This window comes from Cyprinus carpio, chromosome B18 (assembly GCF_018340385.1).
Source record: "Cyprinus carpio isolate SPL01 chromosome B18, ASM1834038v1, whole genome shotgun sequence".
Taxonomy (NCBI): domain Eukaryota; kingdom Metazoa; phylum Chordata; class Actinopteri; order Cypriniformes; family Cyprinidae; genus Cyprinus; species Cyprinus carpio.
Genome location: NC_056614.1, coordinates 22,350,851 through 22,377,084, shown reverse-complemented (window position 1 = coordinate 22,377,084; position 26,234 = coordinate 22,350,851). Strand labels below are relative to the sequence as shown.

At 36.0% G+C, this 26,234-nt stretch overlaps 1 protein-coding gene across 3 annotated transcripts in view; it reads left to right on the top strand.

Moving 5' to 3' along the window:
• Positions 1-26,234, top strand: part of sema3d (sema domain, immunoglobulin domain (Ig), short basic domain, secreted, (semaphorin) 3D) — a 49,675-nt gene that overhangs the window by 5,067 nt on the left and 18,374 nt on the right. For 2 of the 3 annotated variants that reach the window (XM_042744377.1, XM_042744375.1), the window contains exons 1-6: positions 5,610-5,879; positions 13,593-13,795; positions 21,175-21,335; positions 23,379-23,441; positions 24,257-24,376; positions 24,492-24,585. In XM_042744377.1, the coding sequence (XP_042600311.1) occupies positions 13,624-13,795; positions 21,175-21,335; positions 23,379-23,441; positions 24,257-24,376; positions 24,492-24,585 (610 nt within the window). In that variant the 5' untranslated portion in view covers positions 5,610-5,879; positions 13,593-13,623. Of the gene's footprint in view, positions 1-5,609; positions 5,880-13,592; positions 13,796-21,174; positions 21,336-23,378; positions 23,442-24,256; positions 24,377-24,491; positions 24,586-26,234 lie in introns of those variants that run through there. The other variant, XM_042744376.1, reaches the window with a different exon arrangement.

Sequence of the window (26,234 nt, the reverse complement as noted above, 5' to 3'; positions counted from 1 at the left end):
TAAACAAAGAAACTTTAATGTTCTGATCAAGATGGAAAATTGTTCTGATGGTTGTCGGTGAGAATTAGTGCAGGGCATAAATTTTGCTTCTGGATGGATGGAGTGCAATTAATGGTCCGGTCCGGTCCAGTCTTGAAGAATGCTGAAAACCCCCTTCAGTCTCATGGGGAGTTGAGGAGGAATGTGTAATAATGTATGCCCATGTATTTCTGAAGGACTCACACTGTACAGTACTTCTTTTTCCTGGAAACATCCTGCCCAAGATTTCTAAATTGCCAAAAATGTCTGGGTTGTGACTAAACTCAGTTTGACATTAAAATGTCTTTGTTTACACTGTGAAATGACCCTCTCCTCATATGGACAAGCACACAAACATCGTTCACATGTACTTTCAGGGGAAAAGTACTTTAAAATGTTCAGAGTCCAGAAATCTTCAAATATTAAGTTTTAGATTTTTTTTAATGGAAAAATGTGAAAAAATGACTTCTATAATGCTGATAAATTCACTCATATTCCCAACTAATCTGCATTTCTATCTTAGTGTCATACAGACAAAAGGCTTCAGTCAAGTCTGGTTCTTTATGTCATAGTACAAAGAAACTCCTTGTAATACATCCAGATACTTAGCAGGGAGTTAATACATTGACAAAGACAGTATTTACAGCAGTTGAAAAGACTATATAAACATCTTACATGCATATATAGTATGAAAATAACCATACAATAATTATAATCAGAGTCATGGGGTATTGTTTGAGATATATATTGTCCCCCTTGTAACAGTACAAAACATTGACCAAGAAATGCCCATATAACATAAGAATAGAATAAAGAACATGTTTTCTTAAAATTTCCATTACATGTTCTGGTCAGAATTTCTAAATTGCCTAAAATGTCCAAAGCAAAATGTTTCTGCTTTGTTTTCCTGTTGATAATGACTGGAAAGCAATTTTACCTATAGTGAGCAGGCAGGCATTGTACATAATCGACCAATCCAGTTATGGCATGGGATCTACAGAGAATGGTCAAGACAATGCAAATACGGGTATTATGTTTGAGGACTTTAAAGAATTGTGACAGGAAAACAAAGCCAAAACCCAGGCATTTTAGGCAATTTATCAATCCTGGCCAGTATATGTCCGTGAAGAAGATACTTAAAATCACCACATACTTTTTTTTTTTTTTGTGTGTGTGTGTGTGTGTGTGTATGTGTGTTATTTAGGCATGCTTCGCCACCCATTCCCAAATCCCCAGTGGACCTTCATGGTTGATGAACCCCCCACAATTTTTCAAGTGGCTAGCGTGATTTCATTATTGATACTTATCCTAATCATTGATAAGCATGGATAACATGGCCTGTTGCATTGTGGGAGTGCTCAGCCAGAGGCCTGGCTCATAGACTGCACTAATGGCATGATTGGCTAATCACTCCTTCTGTGTCTTTGCACTAATAAGTTGTTCTGTGTGGGGAACGGGAACTGAAAGGTCCCTTGGTGTAGCGTGTTGGCTCTGGGCCCTCAGCTCAGTAGATTTCTACTACAGATTACTGCAGAAATTACTTACAGATTTCTCTCAGCACTCTGGCTTAGGATAGAGATTGAAGCTCAGTTGGCTTGCTGTTGGTAAATTAAGTAATATCTTTGTTTTATATCAGAATTTCAAAAACATTTACTGGGCTTCCTAGATTACACATTTAAAGGCTAAGGCCCAAGTCATATTCTATGCAGATGTGAACATGAATGTTAATATTTACACTCCTAAAAAGTTTCCAAAATGGGTTTTTGGAAAATTTTTTTTTTTTTTTTTTTTTGTTACAGTAAAGAACACTGAATCTAAAGTACCTTTTTTCACTATAAAGAGCCTTTTGTGTAATGGAAAGGTTTTATGCATGTTAAAAGTTCTTCATGAAACCATTAATGGCAATAAATCTCAAGTTCGTTTCCCCTCTTTGTGCGGACATTTTTGGCAGGTGTGAATACAGCAATCGCATTCTGGTACGGAACAAACAACCGCACCAAGACCCAGCTGAAGAGGTGGTCTCGGTCCGCTTCCAAACAAACTCTGGTATGGTTCGTTTAAGGTGTGAATATGACTCGACCTTGATCTGACCCAATTGCAGAAATCACGCTCAGAAACAGACAGCTCGCACATATAATGCTGTTATTTGCGTTTCAGTGGCTTAAATCACTTGTTTTTAAACCACAATGCTTAAAAACACATGCAAATTGCACAGCAATGTGACGTGAGCGCGCTAACTAAAACTTGCTGCAAAAATTACCATGACTATGTTGGGAGAAAATAGTGAGGAGATATTTGAAATATTTACTAATAAACTAGTGTTTTATGAGTCATTGTCGCAATGAAGTTGATGATCCTGACTCTAGTGGACATTCCTGGTGTGAATACACCCTTAGACATCAGTTAGATTAAATTAAATTCAAATTAAGACTCCCAATTGTCTGATTTTTCTCTTGAGAAAAAGAAAGTTATATATCAACAATGTTGATATCATATTTAAAAATAATTAAACACTTAAAAAAAGAAAAACACAACATTTGTCTAAATTCTGACTAAAATTAGACAGAAAATTTGTTACTGTAGAACTCACACACTTGCAATGCATTGGCCACGCATTGTTTCTGACCTAATTCTGTTACACACACACTCACACCCATATACACTTATAGACAACTCTCAAAAGTTCTTTCCAGGGGAATATTCCACTTCATACGTCTTTGGCAGCGTTGTAAGACAGCAAGCCACTTTTCTCAACAACACCCAGTTGTTTTTACATAGACTGTCCTGCATTTTATCCAAAGCACATCCCAAAAAGGTCAGTAAGCATTCTTGCCCTTGGTTTTTAGGAGTTTCCAGATTAATCACAATATTTCAGTTGCTTACAGTATATTTTGCCAAATAATACAACCACATGTTACAATCTCCAACAAGAAGCCTTTATGATTTGATTAATATACTCAGAAGGGCAGCTGAGTTTACAGTAGATTCACATTCTGAAGCTCTTTGAGTGCAGTATGTCTTGATGAATTTATGGGAAGGGGAAAGTATAGCAGTGCTCAGTTTCAACCTCATGTATGTGGCAAAAAAGACTAAATTTACATTTACATTTAAGTCATTCTAACTTATTAGAAAATAATGCAAACCCGGGTGGTTCTGCAGACAAGCATTATTTTTATAATTCAAGAGACATTATTTACAAATGAGTAAGGACAATGGAAGCAATCAGTCAATGATATGTGGGTCGGGCTTTCAAAAGTTTTGTACTCTAAAAGCAATGATTTACTCATCCAAGTGCTATATTCCAAAAATGTCTAGACCAGTTAGCTTGAACGCAGTACACGTTTATAGCAAGGGTTGTTGAAAATAATACAATAAATATAAAAGAAAACAGATAGAATAGAAAAAGAATAGAGCAAGCTAGTGTTAGAGGTCTTTTTTGGTTGCTTTTGTTAATTGTATAATAAATGAAAAGAAAACAGATAGAATACAAAAAGATTAGAAAGCTAGTTAGATTTTAATTTTTTTTAAGAATATAATTAGAATAGTGAGTGCTAAAGTTAGAGGGACAAATAAAGATGGAAGAGGTGTGTTTTAAGACGATGCTGCTCAGATTGAGTTGGGCAGGTCATTCCACCAGGAGGGAACATTTAATTTAAAAGTCTGTAAAAGTCACTTTTTGCTTCTTTGGTATGGCACAATCAAGCGATGTTCACATGCAGAACGCAAGCTTCTAGAGGGCACATACAGTAAGTCTGAAGTAATGAATTTAGGTAAATGGGTGCAGAGCCAGTGGTGGTTTTGTAGGCAAACATCAATGCCTTGAATTTTATTTGAGCAGCTATTGGTAGGTGTGACGTGTAATCTTTTCGGCTCATTAAAAATTAATCTTGCTGCCGCGTTCTGGATTAATTGTAAAGGTTTGATAGAACTGGCTGGAAGACCTGCCAAGAGAGCATTGCAATAGTCTAGCCTGGACAGAACAAGAGCTTGAACAAGGATTTGTGCAGCATGTTCCGAAAGAAAGGGCCTGATCTTATTGATGTTGAATAAAGCAAATCTGCAGGACTGGACAGTTTTAGCAATGTGGTCTGAGAAAGTTAGCTGATCATCAGTCATAACTCCAAGGTTTCTGGCTGTTTTTGAAGGAGTTATTGTTGATGTGCATAACTGGATGGTGAAATTGTGATGAAACGATGGGTTTGCTGGAACCACAGGCAGTTCTGTCTTGGCAAGGTTGAGCTGAAGGTGATGGTCCTTCATCCAGCAAGAAATGTCTGTTAGACAAGTTGAGATGCGAGCAGCTACCGTCGGATCATCAGGATGGAATGAGAGTAGAGTTGAGTGTCATCAGCATAGCAGTGGTATGAAAAGCCATGTTTCTGAATGACAGAACCTAATGATGCCATTTAGACAGAGAAGAGAAGTGGTCCAAGAACTGAGCCCCGAGGCACCCCAGTAGTTAGATGTTGCGACTTGGACACCTCACCTCTTTAAGATACTTTGAAGGACCTATCTGATAGGTAATGCCCTTTGCCAGTAGGGTTGACAGGAGGATCTGGTGGTTAACAGTGTCAAAAGCAGCGGACAAATCAAGCAAGATAAGTATGGAAGATTTGGATTCCACTCTTGCCAGTCTTAGGGCTTCAACAACTGAGAGCAAGGCAGTCTCAGATGAATGTCCACTTCTGAAGCCAGATTGGTTGCTGTCAAGGAAGTTGTTCTGTGTGAGAAAGGCAGAGACTTGGTTGAACACAGCTCGTTCAAGTGTTTTTGCAATGAAAGGAAGAAGGGAAACTGGTCTGTAGTTCTCTAAAAGAGTTGAGTTGAGGGTGGGTTTCTTAAGTAGTGGAGTTATAGGAGCCTGTCTAAATGTTGAGGGAAACATCTGAAAAATCTGAAAAACAATAATCTGTCATTTCTATTGTTTTTTTTTATATATGTGTTTATTTTTGGTCAGTTGGGACTCATCTGTTGTTTTTAGCCTTTTGTTTACTATATGTTTTTATTTTTGTAATTTGCCGATGTGTTTTGTTTTTGTAATGGTGTTTGTTTCTGTGTGTTCGCCTTGCTTAATTGCACACCTTAGAACATTCGTCAGCCAATCAGATTTAAGCATTCAATGGCCCAAAGTATAAATTGTAATAAATGTTATACATTATAAGCTTCTGCCAGTGCACATCAGGCGAAGGCATCATACAGTATAGGCTTCTTGCAGTAGTCGCGCATTCATCGACCTAATCCGACTTCATTATTAGGTTGTTCACTTCGAGTGCATTCTAGTTTTTATTTTCACATAGGGAAAATGTCTCCTTCAGTCAGGATTTTATTCAAATCGAATATATATATATATATATATATATATATATATATATATATATATATATATATAATATATATATATATATATATATATATATTTTTTTTTTTTTTTTTCATAAAAGAAATATAGTTAAATCGATTAAACGATTAAAATTGTCAGCACAAATGACAGTATCTCCAACTCACGTGAAACGTATGAGTATGTTGCAGCGTGCGCTGCTTTCTCGCGCTCCCCGCCCTCCCGTCTCTGCACGCGGCGCTAATTGGCGCTCTCAGCTCGAGCCAGCAGCCAGTAGCGCCACAGACGCGGATACCTCAGCTAAACTCACAGAGTCCAGTCACACTCAGAGAACAGTTCATTAGTCTTTTTATTTGTTTTCGTTTTATGTGTCTCCCCTTATTAAGTTGAAGAGAGCTTAGTTTGGGAACAGTGGACACGTCTTGCAGACATTTCAAGCATGATTTTGGATAATAACGGATCCTGAAGTGTCAAACTGCGACTCAGACTCCCGGAAAATAACGACAGACACCGGCTCTCACAGGTACCCGTTTATTGTTAACATTAAAGTATTTTATTGCATTTCATTGTTCTATGTTGAGCAGAAAAGTTTAAAACGTCATTAAAATGTCCATTTTCAGTAGTTCAAACATATTCTGATGAAGTTTTAAAGAGCACCACTGAGGATAGATGACAGTTTGTGTCTTTTAATTTTGACGTAACGTTACTATAGTCGAAAGCGACAGTCATGTTAGGTAATATAAGATTATATTATTATCACATTCATATTAAAGATACACCAGCACTACAGTGGCTTGTCTGCTCTGAGTGATACAGACTCCAATGTGTAAAATTTATTGCTGCTCTCATAAAGATCAGTATTTGCAGTGATGTTGTTTGAGGCTGTTAATCATGCGTTGCTCTCCCCTTTTCTCCTCTCCACTCATTTTTAGGTGATAGGAAACATGTTTTATTTCAGAAGATTTAAATCGCAGCTGCACTTTATTAAACACTGTCTTGCTGGCAGTGGGAAGTTAGTGTAAAGCAAATGTTTGACTTTAACAAGTGCATGAAGCTATTGTACAATGGCATCTTTACAAAAGCACACATCCAAGCTTGCTTTTTTAATTAACATTATATTTTATTTACATATTTTAGTATTAATTCATTATTTCATAATTAAATAATGTATAATTAAATAAATGAAATAATTAGATATATTTACCCCTTTTATTTAAATTATTATTTTATTTACATATACAATAATGAATATATTTAAATGATTTTTTTTTTCATTTAGAATTAATATTTTAATAAAAACAATACCAGTTAAATAGCAATTTTCTTTCCTGTTCCCATTGTAGTTTTGCCTTAGGTTTTATACAGCGCTGTGAATTGTGATTTGATTTAGCCATTTCTAGTCAGTGGCAGATGGTATTAGAGGAATGGGACTTGTGAGGGGCGTATTATGTAATTTCAGTTTCAGAAAAGTGCATATTGCTGCAGGTTCCGGGACAGAGTATACTCAACAATCTATGTGGCATTACGTCACCAAAATGTGGATATCAGAGGAGGACCACAAAGGCTCAGGGTGTCATTTGGCACAGTGGGTCACCAGTAGGTTTTGTTTACAAGTTTCTCTAAAATTTAAGTGTGCTTTGTATATCTGCTCATTTCTATCAACTTTCTAGCATACTGAAGGCCTTAAAACATGGATTAAAGCCTTTAAACTCCCATTTTGATTTCATGGACGGTTTTAAATTAAGGAAAAGATTAATAAGGTTATAAAAGCAGATAAGGTCTATTTTCAAACGGCTGGCCAGATTTGCTGGTGAGGAATGTGTGATGGGAGTAAAAGCTTGTCTGTGGTGTCTGTCAGGGGAATGAAAGATGGGAGATTCTCAGTCTGCCTCTGGTCCTCCTCACACATCCACGCCAACAGCTGAGCTGGGATTGGCATTAACTCTCGACTAAGAGGACGAAAGCAAGCCAGAACATAGTACTTGAGTGGATGAGAGGGGTCTCTTTTTTTCCCAGTGGCATTTTCCCCGTGTTAACGGGCCGGATAATACCTCTCTGTGATGCACACAGACTTTATGGAAACTATCGCTCATGTACCCTGCGGTTTTATGGGGTGAGACCAAGAGAAAGTCTCAGTCATAAGCCACAGATGTCGTATACACACTTTACAGACTATATGCATGTGTGTGTTTCTTATTAAATATTGATTAAAGTAAATATTAGCAGTTCATATACCTATATTGAAAAAAATATTAAACTTTTTAATGGTAAAACATGAGTGTAGCTGTTTTTATTTAGTTTGCATGCATAGGCACACATGCCATAATGTATAGTTATATCTATGTTCTCAACATAATGTTTTGCTTTGCTTAATTCAGCAAGCTGGACCTCTGACATATATTTGGAGAGGAAAACATGATACCACAGAGGGTGGGGAGCTGGATTTCCTCTGCTCAAAAATCAAAGTAGGGCAGTAAGTGGCAGAGTGATGGATTTTAGTTGCTGTGTGTGTGTGTGAGTCCGTGACGTGTCTAAGTGTGTTTACTGCACGTCCTAGGAGCATAGTGCCACCTGGGTGTTAAAAGGCTCTAGCACAGAAGTGCTACTGATTTCTTAGACTTATGTCTCTCACTCATACAATTTCTCTCTGTCTGACTCGCCTCACTGTCTCTCCTCACTACATTAGCAGTATATGAGCCAGTAAGACAAACTAACTTTGATTCTTTTAAATCCCAGGTTTCTTGACTCATTTAGAAGACAGAAGACTGTGCCATAGTGCAGCAACTTTTTCGTTTTTATAAAGAAAAAGTTATGCTTGCTGTGCAAAAATAGCCGTCAAGTGGTTGCTGCGGCATTTCTAGATGGTTGCCAGGGTGTGGTTGGCCCATGTCTATATTATTAAGGTTTTCTCTGTGTTGCTCTTCTGTCTAAATTTCTATTTTTTAATCATCCACCATATGAAAATCATCTGATTGTTTAGAAAATGAATGGCACACCTAACATTTTGAAGTACCATTTAGTGAGCCACTTCAATAGGGCCTGTTACACAAAGCTTGTTGAAGAAGCTCAGTTTCAAAGAAAGTTTAGTGTTCACTTGTTTGATGAAGAGTAAGCAATCGTTATGTAAATATTATGAACTGCGACACATTTACAAGGCAAGAAAAACAAAGTTTTGAGACAGCAGCTGAAAAATATCTAATTATATTAATGCAAGTGAATAAACAGAACTAATTTAATTAATTTATATAGGTTTTTAAAGAGCTAATAATAATAAAACAATAATAATAATAATAATAATAATAAGAAAAATAATAATAATATTTTCTAAAGTTTGTAATTGTATGTAATTTAATTTGAAAGTTAACTATTAATTGTCAAATTGTTATACTTAAAATAATCATAATTTATTACCTATCTGTAATAACTTAAGGCTATTTTTTATTTTATATAATTTATATAAAATAAATATAATAAATAATTAGCAGCAAAAGCCAGGCAATTTATTTAATTTTGGAGCAAGAGATCCAGGATGAGTGGCTTTATTGCATCAGATATATGCCACTTTGCTCACAGCTGATCAGTCCAGTTTTGGTTTGCAATCTCTTACCCAGAATAATATCTGCTCCGAAGCAGGTTAGCCATGTACCACAAGTTACTTTGACAATGCACATTGCTAAAAACCAATCCATCTTCTTGCACACAGAGTGTTCTCAAACTAATTTCAAACTTACCTGAGCAGGCCAAATGTTCCTTGAATAATTCTGTTATGTTTTGGACACACTACACCCCTAACTGGTATTAGACGAGTTCACGAGTTCCTGTTTTTCACTGATACTGTTTTAAGTGTGTGAATGCTTGTATCTTAAAATGATTGGCTGACGTGTTGTGTTCAGCCTTGTCTCCCTTAAAGGGCTCCTGTCAGCATCCTAACACACCTGAACACTCTTGATAAAAACACAGAACAATGTCAAACACCTCGTCCTTATCCTTCCTTCACATGGCCTAAACCTTACACCATCCGCCCCCTCTTCACCTACAGTATGTGTGGGTAACAGTACAGTTTTTAATCCATTCACTCCAAACACAGCTAATCGACAGGAGACATTAGTCGAGCACTTTGTCTGCTCTCCATTACGGCTATGGAGGTTCCTCTCAGGATGTATTGAATTACCCATAATTCCCTAAACCTGTCACTCACAGACAGACAGACAGTGTCAGGTATTCCGGGCATATAATGAGGTATGGGAATGTTGGCAGAGAGGAATTTCTTCACTGCTCTCTTTCTGCTCTCTGTCATTAGATATGCACCTGGCTCTCTCTGAGCTAAGTGCAGGTATGAAAGTTAAAACCTTTCCTCCTTTAAAGATGAGAAGGGGGCTTAAAAATATATCATTAAACATGGACTTGGCTCAAACAAACTGGACTAAATACAGAGTTTCACCCTTTTAAAAGTCTGCAGAACAATTGAAAGCTTTTTATCTGTACTCTTTCCTCTGTTTAACAATGTGGCGATACTTGATATCTTTTTCAGTTGCCTTTACCATAATAGACAGAGTGCAACAATCCATGGATGATGATGATAACCTTCATGAGCGGCTGTGGATGTATATAAAAATAAACTGCCTTTATGTCAGACTTATAGACTGTAGGAAACAGTTGTTGAGGATTAGAAATGAAATTTGAGATTGCATCATTATGACATCGTCAGTTTGTGTCTGCTCTTGTGCCGTGTGATTGGGCGTATAAGTTGAGGCCAAAGGACTGTCCAAACTGTCATATGAAAACTATTCAATGAGTTCAAGTAAAGGTCTGCTTTTCCTTTCTCTACATATGTTAGCTGTCAGTCATTCAGTAATGTCCTGAGGCAAATATAATGTATTCACAACAAATGGGAAATAAGATTTTACAAATGTTTTCGTTCTAGGTATTGAGATGGGTTGTATACACATTACCGGGTCACAGAATCGTGTATACAGGATTCAGTGGCGTTATGACTGGAATAAATGGTGTTTTTTGTAAACGAACAACTTTTTATTTCATTCTTTGTGAGTAAATGCATGTCATTATGTTTATTTATTCACTAAAAATACTTAACATAGTTTTACTTTTGACTGATCATTACCAAGCAATAATTTTCTTGGAAATTTTCACAGCAATTTTAATGTTTAAGTTACAGACCATGTAGCACATTTTCACAATGTGCTCTGAGGAGTTTTCAAGTTTAACACATGAAAAAAATTAACATCAATTTCATGAAATATCCTTAAAATTATTCTCACGTGAGATAGAGTATAGATGCCCAACTCGAGTCTTTGTGGGACATATGCCATGTTGAGATCACATGATCACAGCTGTTACTACTTGTACTGTTTCTGATAATTTGCAAACTATTTGCACTTAACAGTAGTATAAAGAAATTATGTTTGTTGCTATTTATACTTTGTGTAAAAGTGCCTATGACTTACACTCAGTGTAAACATTCTGTATCTTTTTTACACTTATAAAAAATAGCCTTTGCTTTGTTTTGAATAATTCAACTTCAGTCATTAGAGTACAATTAGAGTCATGTGAAATAATAAATGAATGCTGCCAAACTAATTTAGCTGCATTTCAATTCAATCAGACCTTTTTCCATATCTGGCAGCAACAAAACCATATTTCCGTTACCTATGACAATATTTTTTTAGCTTTTGAATTGTTCTGTTTTAATGAACAAAACAGTAGCTGTACAGCTTGCAGCCATGGGAGCTGAAATTCTAAGATCCATTGGAGGTAAATGTAATATAATGTAACAGGGCTATATAAAATATTGAAGCCAGAAAAATATGGGGTCAAATGATAGGATATTATTATATTCTCTAAAAACCAGTGTTAGTCCAACCACCACCTTGAACTTGATACGAATTACTTGTAATGCTACAAAGACAAATTTTCTTTCCATGTTATGATTATGAAAACATAACATGGCCTTGGTGTCTGCGTGTGCTTATGTTGATATGAACATTATTTACACAGAGCGAAGGGTAACCCTTACACCCAACTACAACCACAGATAAAAGATTGACCCCTGCCAAGAATAACAAAAATACGTAACCAGAGCTCATAATAATGAACTTGGACTGACCTTTTGTAAAGCTGAACAGTAAAATAACAGTAAAAACTATGTCTGTGGTAGGTGGAGGAATCTGTCCAGGAGATGTTTGCAAGAGACAATAGCTGTGATGTCAAAGAAGAGGAAAAATGTGTCTTTGTGGAGGAGGAAGAAAACATTTAAAATCTTTGGAAAGAAGTTCTATTGTTTGATATGTGAACTTACAAGACTTAAGCATTACCCAAGAGCCCCCATGCTGATATCCTCGTAACACTTGCACTCTGAGATCACTCCCTCAGCCCCTTTAAATCTGCTCTACATGTCATGAATGCAGTATGATCCATCATAATCAAAGCTATCTCTGATGCCGCCTTATTCTTTAAATAAACAGACAAATCTGACTTATCTTTACGTTAGAGATATGACTGTCTACTGTTGATAAATGTGCAGTATTAGAGGAACATTCCTTAGTGACAATGTATATCTTTATCAGCTGCCTAAAAACTAGATGTGTTTGGATTGCAGTGGGTCTTTGAAATATATGAACACTATTTGCATTAAATTCATTATGGTGATTGATGTTCATCAAATAAATATGCTTTAGTCTAAACAAATTCTTGGTTAGAAACAACCCAGTTTGTGTCATTTTGCTGGGTCAAAAAGGGATGAACCTGGTGCTGGGTTGTTTTGACCCAACATTATGGGTTGTTGTTTTAACTCAACTATTGTTTAAAAATGACTATACTCCCAGATTAAAAATAACCCAAAATGGGTTGGAAATAAAAGTGACATAACACATGTAGAAATACAAGCAATAGTAAAAACAAAATGTATTTGAGTGAGAAAAAAAGAAGAAATGAATGACAAATCAAGTTACTTATACAGTTAATTGAAGTTGCTTTTTTAAACTTTCAGTGAACATTGCTGAATAAATATTGAATACCATGGGTTTAAGAATATTTTTAACTAGTTATTTGGTTCCTTTTCACCAACCACAATAGTCCTTGTGTGACCAAAGCATTAAGCTTTCAGTGCCACCAAGAAACACACAGAAAGCCTGTAATAAACGCTAGAAACATTTCCAACCTTGCATGATTTGGTTTCTGCTTATAAATGATTATCAACCCAAACTGGGTCTAATTAAATAGCCCAGTGTTTTTTAGAGTGTATAACCGTTTATTGCACAGAACTGTCATAATCCTTATAATATATAGATATGTAATGCATAATAATGGCGACATTACTCGGTAGGTGATTGGAAGTCTGACAGTAATTCTCTTGAATTTTTTTTTGTCAAAGATGGTGAATTTGTTCCAAAATTTGGAAAAAGCAGTGCTTTAAAAGATGAATTTGAGATTAAAATTCTCAGGGAAGATTTTACTGTAAGCATGCCAAAGCACAGCACGCTGTCAGCACTCTCAAACCCTCGCTGAGAAGTCTCCTAATTCATTTCCTTTAAAGCAACACTGCTAATAATCTACATAAATTCACTAGCTGGTTGTTGAACAACATAGTATAAGTCCCTCCATGCCCCCTTTTCATTCACTCTTTCACTCGTTCCTTCATCAAAAATAATAGGACTGTTTTGAGAGCCCCTGATCTGAAGTGTGTGAATCCTTGTTCTAAATGATTCCCTGCTGAAGGAAATCTCCTAATAAAGACAGACGACTACAGTTTTCTTACTCTCTCCCACAATTTCATGGCACTCTGTTGACTAATGAAGCAGAGATTCAGACATGATTGTCGCCCCAGCCGAATACTGTTTGTTGAAGAAGTGAGAAAGGGAGACGGAGACAGAGCAGATGAAAGATGATGTGAGAAAATAAAAGAAAGGCATTTGAAAGAAGGCTGAAAGTGGCTGCCCTCATCAAGCTGACCTTTTGTTTAGAGACAAACAGATTTAGAAAGAGAGAGAGAAAGTATGTGTGTTGGTGGACAAAAGAAAGGACTTGAATGGAGCAGCAGCTGATGCATAGCTGCTAAAATGCATAGACATGCCTGAAAGAGACCACAGTAAAACAGCTGAACATTTGCTTGGGATTTAACAAGACCTCAAACACACACACACATGCACTCACACACCTCCCACAGAGATGCTCAGCCACTCCCTTAGATGACTCCATCTAACTGTCCACTCTATCACAGGTCTGCAGCAGCAGAGCTCTCCTCTCTCATCATGAAGACTGCAGAGGAACCAGACAAACAAAGACAGAGGAGCAGACATCACCATCTGCGGATGGGGTGGTTCTCCAGTGTCTGGTGGTCTACATTGGTGATGCTCTTCTTCTCTCTCCCGGAGGTGAACTCTAAGAAGGAGAGCGTGCCAAGAGTTAAACTCGGCTACAAAGGTAAATTTTGTATTTGTGTGACTTTTAAACTTTATTTAACATTCTGTTTATTCCAAAAAGCTTTTACATTGCTCTATGTAGATGATTTCTTTCTAAAATGATCTATTAAATCTTTAGTGTTTTGCTGAATTTCTATGTAATTATTTGAAATATCTGCTGGAACATTTGTCATTTTTAAAGGATACATTTTGAAGAACATGTAGGAGTGTGATGAGAGGTTTTACCACTCACTTGTATGAGGTCAGTATTTAGACTGCGCATGTGACTGATTGAGTGTACATAAGGGATGTGGAGGTTTACCACTCACTTGTATGAGGTCAGTATTTAGACTGCGCATGTGACTGATTGAGTGTACATAAGGGATGTGCTACATATCACAGCAGCAGTATGCACATTTTGTATATTGTATTTACTGAGAGCACACATACACACTTCGCTATCTAAATGATATATGTCATAGAAATCTATTGTTTTTATATGAAGCTGATTTTAATTGTTATAGACCAAATAATTTCTCAAAGAAAAATTATTATCTTTAGAAAAATATTATCTTTGATAACTCACATACCTGACTGAAAGGCTCATTATGCAGCTCATTATGCGGGCCTTTGTCATCTCAGGTGTGAATCACAGCATTATGCATGATCATTCACGCCTCCTCGCATATACTTTTTCTTTTTCTTAGAAAATTTAAATGAATATATTGTTTTCTGTGAATGAGTATGATTTTCACATAATTTTAAAGCAAAAACTCTAGACTTTAAGATTCAGTTCTCAAAAGACTTGTTCGACCAAAATTGTATTAGTTGCTTAGTTGTAGAAAAAAATAAGAAAAAAATAAATAAATCTATGGCCATACAGTCATGCAGTCTGTGATGGACAGATCATTAACGGCTAGTCTATGGTGGTTATAGTGTAGAGTGTGGGAGGGGATATAAATGTTCTAGTATATTTTTCTGTGATCTCATATATTGTTTATTATCTTATGTATTTTGGTATTAGCAACTTTTATGGCCGCTCAGTCTAATGTTAACCTAGAGATATGTCCGCTATTCGAGTATCTGTGCACAAGCTGAACAACAGCTCGCTCACTGCAGACAGATGGAGGCGCCGGTGCTCTCACTTGATTTAAAAATAATCTCTCATTTTTGGTCATACAGATAAGAGTAATACATCTTTCAAATCTTTAAAGAAACTACATTCATTTATGTGCACTCACAATACCATTGTGCACTCACAATAGTAAAATAATGAAAGCAAACATGATGTGCTTTCTGCCATCTCAGTCTGTGAACTTGAACGCGAAACAGTGTCGCTGACTTCATCTCTTAATCCGAAAACAAAAAGCACTAGTTTTTCAAATTATTAAAATGTTAATGCAGTCTCCTTACTGTTTTTCCCTGAAACATTCATAATCATTACTTCTGCCAGTGCGCTGTGGCAAGCTTTATGCATGTACTTGAGCGCTTATTAGGCTATGTATGCAATTAAAGGCTCATAATAATGATTTAAATGGTTTATTAATAAACGTGTGATTAGTCGACTAATGCTTCAAATGAACGACTACTAGTCGATCAGAAAAAGCCTTAGTTGAGGGTGCCCTAATTTCAACGGTATCTTACATTTTTATATTATAACTTTATTTCAAGCTAAAGTAACTTTAAAATTACTCATATCATAATGTAAGATTTGGGTCATATCACCAACCCCTACCTCTCACATGTAAAAAAAATCTAGTTGCATGTACACCTGCATTTGTTTGTTTATGAGCATAATTCTGTATATTTTGCTGCATCAGACGTTCTAGAACAAAATTACCGTTTCATAATGAGAGGTTAAATAAGGACTTGACGACTAAGGTCTGGGATTTTACCCAGTACATCACTGTAACTGTCTGCATCTCTTGTGGTATTTGCTAACCACTGTTTCGTGCTGTGAACGCCCTCCATACCTCTACCTGTGATTGTGTTTGATCGCTCAACTGCAGCTGCGGCTTCAAAGGATTGATAAGTCAATAAGGCATTAACTCTCTGATCTCAACAGCGATCCCACGAGCAAAGCACATTTTAGCTTATCACTGGAGTTACGCTGACAACACCATAGCAGTGCCACACTCTCAAACACACACACATGCATACTTATTTCTTGGCAAGATAAATGCATGATGCTATAAAGTGAGTGTGGTGTAAAAGAAACAACTGTTAAAAGTAACAACATGTCGTTACTCATTTAAGTGCACTGACACATGGATTGTTAAAAGTCATGCATACATTGTCCGAAGTTGTAGACGCATGATAAATCTGCACTGGGCTTTACAACATCAGTAGCAACTTTGATTAGATACCATGTTGTTCTAGAACGTGTTTTTGATAGTGCTGACAAGTGATAAAAAATCCTTTAGACATTAATGTTTTTTCTAATCAACAAGAAGAGATAAAAGTACTTTTCTGTGCTTTTTTCCTTTTCTTTCTCTCTTTTTCATTCTCTTCTGTGTTCAGTTCCTGCTTCGATTTGAGGAGTTACTTGAATGCAGTGTTTGTTTTATGCCACTGAGGGAAATAAAAGTTATAGCGCCTTAAAGACTGACCCACAGTATGCCAGCACTACTGAAATGGACCTTCATCCGTATCAGGAAACTCACGCCAATAAAAATATGACTGTGACTGTGCAGGGGCGTCTGTTTATTTTTAGTTTCTTTAGCATAAAAATCCTACATGCTGTGCGTCAGTTTGCCATAGCTGACGTGAATGAGAAGAGAGAACAGACAGTTGTCTTACTTGTGCTAGATATTTTTTTCTTGAGTGTCAACAGTTGAAATTTGAATGTTGAACTGTATTTTTTTATAGACAGATAATAAAGAAACCTTTATTTTTATATATATTTATATAAGTACTAAAGTGCAAATAAACATTAATGTTACACTGCAAAAAAAAGAGAATAATAAATAAAAAAATAAAAAATTATTTTTGCAATCCATATCCCCCCCACAGTGAATCTATATGTAAACATTTTTTAAACAAGATAAATTTACTAGGAAGCCATTTTTCTTAACCCATTGTTTGTTTGTTTGTTTGTTTGTTTCTTTCTTTCTTTCTTTCTTTCTTTCTAACCCTAGATCTAAAATTAAATTAATTTTTGTTAGAAAAATTATGTATGTTAGTCTATATCTAACATTAAACATCCTTTAAACAAGACAAAAAGTGTTTACTTTAGTTTTAGTTTATTTGTCTTAACACATTGCCATTGTTTTTCTGTTTTAAAGCTCTGCTCACTAACATTGCTTTATCAGACATTACATGCAAGATGAAATGTAAATGACATCCACAATTTTCTGAAGACAGTTGGTTTCCTTCAGAAATACAGTGATATAAAAACACCTGCACCGGGGTTTGATTTTGAAACGTGCAGTGATCATGTTTATTCAACAAAGTCAAAGCCTTTTGGAAAATCTATTTGTGGCAGTCAGTTTTTTTGTTGTTGTGGAAAAAATTTTTTATCGATTATTAATAAAACTTTTTTGTGGTTTTTTTTGTATTTTTGTGCAAAATTTTATATTGTGTTTTAAAAAGAAGTGTATTGTGCACTTTTTTTTTTCATTTAAAAGTGCTGCTATATGAACAAAAGTGCAATAACATTTGGTTTGCAAACAATTTAAACAAATAAGGTGCTTTTTTACAGTAGTATTCCTTTTAGAATCAGAATCAGAATTAGAAAGAGCTTTATTGGCAAGTATGCTTGTGCATACAAGGAATTTGTTTTAGTAACATAAGCTTTCAGTACACAGAGACAACAACACAGACAAAAAAATACATATGCCAATATCCAGCAACTTTGCACAGCCATTGAAGAGGAGTGGACCAACATTCCACAGGCCACAATCAACAACCTGATCAACTCTATGCGAAGGAGATGTGTTGCACTGAGTGAGGCAAATGGTGGTCACACCAGATACTGACTGGTTTTCGAACTCCCCCGGACCCCCCCAATACAGTAAAACTGCAAATTTTAGAATGGACTTTTATTGTGGCCAGCCTAAGGGACACCTGTGCAATAATCATTTGCAATAGTCATTTAAAACTGTCTTTAATGTCCTATCTTTGATGTCCTCTATATTTACATACACCATATTGGTTCCTGCTGGGCTTTTTACAAGTTTTTCTAATCCATTATGCTACCCTGAGCAGGTCAGTTTGATCATAAAACTTGCTGTTTCGCTCCATGTTTGGTCCTGTTGGACAGGATGCAGAAGTACAGTCTTTCACAATCTATCATCTGAGCAGATGCTCTCATAAAAACATCGGCACCATTTCTGTATCACTGCACTCCTTTTTAACAGTCATTATCCAGAAGTATGCAAGGCTGCGTGCACACCTCAAGGCCGTTCGGCAGTAAGTTCCTCTTGTTTTTCTCTTAAAGGAAGGCTAAAAGTGGAACATCTGATCTGCGTTAGATATAGTACAATCTCTTAGTGTTCTGGAGTCAACTAAACAATATTCTCTCTGTCGCTAACATCACTCCTAGCTGACAATGTCCAGTGAAATGCATCAAAATATTATCTTCAGGTTGTGTAAATATTTATATTAAATACAGTCTCCCTCGGCACGGGGAACTTGAGTAAGGGTAATAGATTGTTTTATGAGTGGTATATTTACGTGTGTTTGACATAAAATGTACACGCATGATGGTATAGACATGCATGACAGAGTCATGAACATGAAAACACAAAGCCTTGTTTTGGAAAACAGCAATTTAAGAACTCACAGTATAGTTTACAATGAATTTATAACTATATGGTTCCCAGTTGGCTGTGGCTCTCTAAACAGATGTAAAACAAGCAGGTCATAAATATGGTCATGGTTTTTTTTCACTAGTTTGGCTCTCTTCCCAAACCACAGGCAGGATATTGATTACACCTAAGAGTGTAATCCTCTACCGTCTGAGAAATCTTTAAAGAAGTCTTGCTCTGTGACATTAGTGCTCTGTTTTTGGCTGTGGGTACCTTAATTTGTCATCCTCTTAAATTGTGCATTACTTCATAGGTTTGTATTTCAGTCATCAACCTTTATGCTTTGCCATTGCCTGAAGATAAATGGTCTACCTGTAGGGCTGAAATAGCTCACAGTGTGAAGGTTGAACTGTACAGCACAATGTAAAGATTGAACTGAATGGACAATACTTTCTTTATGTTTCCACAGGGAGTCTGCATTTCTTATAAGAATAATTGTTAAGCCACTACGATCAGCAAACCGCAGAAGTGAAGCATTACACTACAAGCTTATAAAATTGGATTTATAAGAAGTTCTTGTTAGAGTCCCTTTGCTCTGTGGCATGGAAGTATAGACATGGAAGTATAGCTTCTTTGTACTTGAATGGGATTAGTCTGAAATATCCAAATCTGTTTGCCAAGCTTGCATTTCAAAATTTTTAAAATCACAAAGAATATAACAAAGGTCTGTAAATTTTGTATCTTATGCTAAAATAAACTTTTTTTTTTTTTAATTTTTTACATTTTATTTTAATTTTAGCTAACATTCATAATGTTCATACAATGAAAGTGAATGGCGACCACAGCCGCAAGAGTTGTCTGGACTACTTTTACTACTTCTTTTTTATTTTTTATTTTTTTTTTTCAGTTTTTTGGAGCTTTACAAAGCTTGGTTCCCATCCCCTTTTGTTGAATGGAAACAAGCAGTTCAAACATTCTGCTAAATGTCTTCTTTTATATAGAAGAAATCATATACTGTAGGTTTGAACTTTATCCCTTTTAAGGCAATAGATCCATTTTCTCATCATTATATTGTCTCTGATATAATTAGGAAAGAACATTTAATATTTGTAATGGATTTGTCAAATGCACATTTTAAATATCCTCAGAAAACATTGTCTAGCTGTAATTTACAGACTACTGCTCTTAGGGGATGCGAGAGTTGATTCCTCGAGGGGTGCAGATAAAGCTCCAGAACTCCAGATAAATCTCTGTAGATTTCATTGCTAAGCAGGGATCTTTCAGCAGGACTCTGACCTTAAACTGTTTGCAGAGTAGATTAGCGTCAGCTAGTCAGGCATTAGCATGAATGGGGTTTTATTTTGGAGAGGATTTTTTGTCTTATAAATATTGATCAAAAATGACCCATCCTCGACCCTGCACCCAAGAGAATAAATAGTTAAGTCCTAGGATTTATTCTGCTTCTTGACGCTCTAGACTCATAACCCTGATGCTCCGTGACCCACCCCTCACATGGCTGTTTAAACGATATATGTACATGGCAGACATGCAGGGAGGTAGCTTAAAACTGAGAGATGGAAAGAATGAATGTGAAATGGTGTGTATATGTGAAATTCAGAATTCAAAACAGAATAAAAAGAGGATCAGAAAACATAAACGAATCTACAGACCTGCTTTCCATGGTGTTTAAGTGCACACTGCCAGATTTTCTTGCTTTGAGGCTACTGGCAGATGGTTATGTTTGTGTGCAAGGAGAGCAGAACATAGGGTGGAGAAATGTTAGGACCCTGTCCAAGTCTACTAAGATTTTGTGCTTTAGTCAAATGCCATTACGTGTTTCAAAAATATCCTAAGAATTATGTATCTAGAGAGTTCAGCTTGTACGTATCAAAGAGAGTATGAATAAGGCTTAACAACATCACCTTTACAGATTTTCCACCTCTCTTATGTTGGTGTTGATAGCCTGGAACTTTTAAGCTTATTTGTGCTATCATGACAACTTTTGGCTTACGCTCATTGTGTGCAAACGCCAATCAGAACTCAGCTGTCTAAGCTGTTAACCATCACTCTTCAGCGAGAATAACAGAATTTGTCATTGCTCTCTCAGAGAGCAGAAGAAGTGAAATATGAAACCTACAGCAAATGAACCATCGAGCTAATCTGCCGCTGTGTTGACATGTGAGAATTGATAGGTGGAGCGATTAGATCCAGCTGAAATCTCAAACAGCTCCGAGGCTTTTGGTTCATATTTGGCAGGTGAAGTAAGGGTTGGAGGAGGGAGGTTTAGTAAATGGGCTGATGTTAAAGACAGGATGAAACCTTATCAGGATGGAATCTGAACACATAGATGACAGATAGCCCCGAGGATATGGTTACTGTAGATAATATGGAATATAGAAGTAAAAGATGCCTCTCGTTATATTAGAAGTGTGAGAGATTCGGAAGAGTGGGCAATAGTGGTGATATGATAAAATTTTTGATTTATTTCTGCAATGCAATGCTTAGACAGATGCACATTCGTGCACATACTCCTTCACACATAAAGCTCTTGCACAAGTCTCTATTCTGATAAACAGTTTATTTAGTATGTTTGTGCATATAGAACATGCTATATGTTTATATGTCTGTATTCACACTCATTTGACTTTTACAGAACTGATCCATTCTCGAAGCGTGGTGCCATTTGTGGGTTCCAGCGAGGGGCAGCGGTTTCAGACAGTCCTATTGGATGAAGAGAGAAGCAGATTACTTCTGGGAGCCAAAGACCACATCTACCTAATGGACCCAGACGACATAAATAAACACCCCAAAAAGGTTAAATACACACACCTTAAAAGGCTCACACCTGCAGACATGCAGAATCAAGTCTCTGTGAAAAGGAACGTAAAGACACTATGTGTGGTCTGGGGCGAAACATAGCACATTTTTCCATAGAATAATTTAGAAGAGCATTCACTCACTCTCAGACTGGTTGACAGGTTTTTTTCATTTGAAAAAAAAAAAAAAAAAAAACCGAAAAAAAAAAACAGTTTTCAACAGATGTGAGAATTATAATAGATATTGTTTCTTGATTGACCAAGAACGGTTTAGAACAGTGTTTTTTATTTATTTATTTATTTTTAATCAGGTTTCTCTTCTTGTTCCTGTAATTATATTAAACCATATTTTCTCATTTAGTGAATAGAACTATATCAAATGCAAGTTTTGAGTGAAACATTGTGTGTAAACTAGATCCTAAATATGGTGCTCGCCAGTGCAAACGTTGTCGCTATGATCAGTGGAGTACTATATATTGCCAGAGTGTTGTTTGTAGGAGGTCGCTTTACTGGTCCAAGAGCCTATCCCCAAGTCAGATTCATTTTATAAATTTTATGTTTTTATTTGTTTGTCTGTCTTTTGTCAAACAGGTGCATGTTTTATTGTGGGAACAAAATTATTTTCCCTTTTTTTTTGTTATAAAACTGTTGACTTTGTTATAGAACTGTCAACTGTCAACTCCTGTACTTGGATAACATAATCTGGTTTAAACTAAGTACAAATCAAAACTGTTTATACCTTTCTAATCTCACAAAAATGGCTGATAGCATGGTGTGAGAGTCTCTGGATATGTTTAGCTTATGAATACATTCATGCTAGTAGTGTGTTATGGGGCTCTGCACATCTCTGCCTCAAGAGTTCCTTTAGTACACTTTGTACTTTCACTTTGAAAAGTTCTCCCAGTTATTTCACTGTCACATCTAGATATTCCCACAGCATCACCCCACAGAGCTCCTGAGCCGACCTTACCAAAACAATTTTTGTCTTTCTCACATAAGTAGGCACCCATGGCAAAAATATATATTTTCAGATGCATTTTAGAATATTCCAAAAATGGCTTTTTTTAATATAGAAGTTTTAATGACTTTTTCTCATATATTTTTGGGATATTTTTATTATATATTTTCAATATAAATATTTAAATTATCCAACATGTATTTTATAAAATACAATTTTCATTACCCAAAATGTTTTTATTTATTTTTTTTATTTTTATTTATTAATTTTTTTGTAAATTTTTTGTCAGGTTTTTTTTTTTTTTGACCCTTAAAGTGCATTGTGTCATGCACATCATTTATTAAGTATATATAATTGAATAATATTGTATTATCTTAAAAGTATGCAGAGGTGGAGGCAGAGCTCCAACTGCAAAAAACAGGTCTTTCTGATGTGCTGACCTTTGTATGTGTGTGTATGTGTGTGTGTGTGTGTGTGTGTGTGTGTGTGTGTGCGTGTGTTTATGTAATGTGTTTGTCTGTTCATGCACTTGTTCTCATTTGTATAGTGGAGTATGCGTATTGAGCCCATTTTCAGTTTGCGGTAGGCATGCCAATCTTCAAAGCACCATCATGTAAAGTCGTCTCACGAGCATGTGTAATCATGGATTGCTTATTACATGTAGAGACGGCTCTGGTAGGTCAAGGTCAAAGGTCAGCCCTGTGTGTACTAAGCGCTTAAGCTTTTTATGTATGCAGAGACAGGGCCAGCAGCCCCTTCATCACTCTTTATCTGTTCATCATCCTCCCTCTCGTGAGCTTAACTCAGAACTCACGTTTGTACAGTATTTCATGTGTACAGCTTTTCATCTGTTAAATACACAATTTATTAAACTCTGTTTAAAATCCTACTTTGAGTCCCAGCTTAATCTCAGTCTAAATCAAAGTTTTTGTACAGTTTACACTTCATGGTTGAATTACCTTTCTGAAACAATTCCATTAGAGACAATTGTAAACACTTGTGCTCACTGTATAAATTACAAGGTATGTGTTGCTTGTATTTTTACCTGAATTGACTTTTTGTGTGTATGTTTCTCACTTCCAGCTGAGCTGGCCAGCTCCAAGAGACAGGGTGGATATGTGTATACTGGCTGGCAAAAACCGTCTTGTAAGTATCAGTCAGTATATATATCTTTATTTGGCCCTCTAACACTTTCTATTCTATTTTAATTCTATTCTATCTATTCTATTTACTTGTTTTCTTTGTGTGTATATATGTGTGTTATATGTGTGTGTTTGTGCGTGTATATATATATATATATATATATATATATATATATATATATATATATATATATATATATATATATATATATATATATATATAATAAAAAAAACCTTGCTACATGTACTGCGTTAGGCTAACCAAGACTTGTCATTTGCACTTACAGTTTTGATTGCTTATATTGTCCTCATTTGTAAGTTGCTTTGGATAAAAGCATCTGCTAAATGACTAAATGTTATGTAAATGTAAATATGTTTGTTGAATGAACATTGCAATACACAGCCTGTCCTCTCTAACTCACACCTGTCTTGTAAAATGGAACTGTAAATTATTTGCTTCAGACCTCCAATGCATGTCATTGCATGTACCATAATCTCCACAAAAATAAAGCTGAACAACTGTTTCCAACATTAATAATAAGAAATGTTGTCTTACCAAACTATTAAACAAATTAAATTAGTTCACTTCATCCCAAAGTGATTTTTAGTGAATGTACTAATTCGGTCCCTTGAACCATGATTTTTTTAAACAGAATATTGATTATTTTGTCATCTGAAATCTTGCAAACTTCTTTTTGTGAAACACTTAAGTATGCTGGTAATATATTTCATGATAAAGACCACTTTGTTACTTTGACCAAATAGTTTTTAAGGCCACTTCACATGTTCCCATTCTCTCTCTTTCTCTCTCTACCTCAGACCGAATGTGCTAATTTCATTCGAGTTTTACACAGCTATAACCGGAGTCATGTCTACGCCTGTGGTACTGGAGCATTCCACCCCACTTGTGCTTTCTTAGAGGTCAAAGGTCACAAAGAGGCAAGGAATTAAATGATGGACTGTTTCCACACAGATTATATTGATGTTTTCTGTTTGATTCTCCGGTATTGTTGTATGGTAAATATTAATGGTGAGTGTTTTGTGTTATCATTAGGACAGCTGGCTGCACCTACACAGCAACACTATGGAATCTGGCCGAATGAAATGTCCTTTTGATCCACACCAGCCCTTTGCTTCAGTACTCACAGGTGGGCCTCTAACATATCTTCCTTCTATAAACACATACCTGATGTAAAGAGCATTTTACTCTTTGCACGTGATCGGCTTTCTCCCACGAAAATCCTGGTTCCTCTGTACTGTCTGTCAGAAATTTATTTTTGGCTTCAAGTTAAACCGACCCTTATGTTTCCAATGGAGGGCTGCAGAGAAATGTCACACCCTGTCAAGAGTACCAGCTGTGAACTTTACTTTTTTTCTTGAGTTCCATTTTTGTGGGTTGTATTGAAGCCTGAATTTTTCCAGCTGAACAAAGTTTGATTAATTACAGCCATTAGTCATTACAGATCCTTCCTTCCTACCAGAAATTGGATTGCTATAATGTAATCTTCATAAAAAGACCTGAACTAGGAAAGTTTAAAAAAATTGTTTACTCAAAAGGGAAAATTGTCATCATTTACTCACTGTCATATCATTCTAAGACTGACTTGCATGAAACACAAATGTTTTGAAGAAATTTAATGCAATGAAAACATTTTGTGACAAGCTCCAAAAAAAGCTTCTTAACCCCTTAGCCGTCAAAGATCGCCGACGGCCCCAGATTATTATTGTTTCACTTTCACAGCACGTTAAACATCACTCTCTTACTTGATCTGGAGAAACTGTGCATCAGTTGAAAGTTTAAAGACTCTAGCTTCGATATTTGACCACTGTTTTTTGATAAAACATTGTTGCAGTTACAGTTATTTATTAATTTATGTCAGGAGTGCAAAATAATAAATCCGTATTATGCCAAATTTTGAATAGAAATTCACCACGCATTAATATTCAGTCACGTCAGCAGTGGTTTATTTGTGTTCACATAGACTCACTGAACAGCGTCAATAAGGGTTTATAGACCAAAGATGCATATCTCCGGAGATATATTGATATATTTACTGATGTTTACTTCATATTTCTTCTGACAGAATCATCATTTCTATTTCATTTTCCACTGATTACGCGATCTGATGATAAATAGCCTCTCCCAGCGCTGTCTCTGTGTGTGTCTCCCTCTCTGTGCTCGTGATGTGAGTCACACAGACTCTGATTCGTCCTTCGTCTTGTCAATCTTAGAGTCTCATAACAAGACAACGTCACATCGTGTCACATGATTCTTTCACTCTTCCGTGTTGATATCTGACCACAACAACACTGAGAAACCTCTGTAACCATAACATATCCAAACAATAAACACGCGATTACGATAGTAAAGCTTGGTATGAGATTTTCTTGAGATTTGGGGCATTTTTATAGAAAATATTGAAAATGTACATCTGAAATGCTAACTTGTGCAGCGATGTAAAAGGCTATAAATAGCATATTTTTTACAACAGTAAACAACCAACATTCCACCTGTGATCGCAAAAGGAAGTTATTACAAACACTCGATCGGGATTTAAAGTGAGTTTTAAGTAAAAGTGTACTAATAATTTCATAAATTGTCTGATGTAGCTTGATGCTAACATTAGCTCTAATGCTGTAAAATAAAAAGCACATGCACACCATACGAGGTGCAGGTCGGAAGATATCAAAGTTGTGTACAGAGGATATAAACACTCACTTTCAAATAAACTACTTTATTTAATTAACCAATGTTTCACTAGCTAGGACCACGCCACAAACAAGCTATGAAACTGTT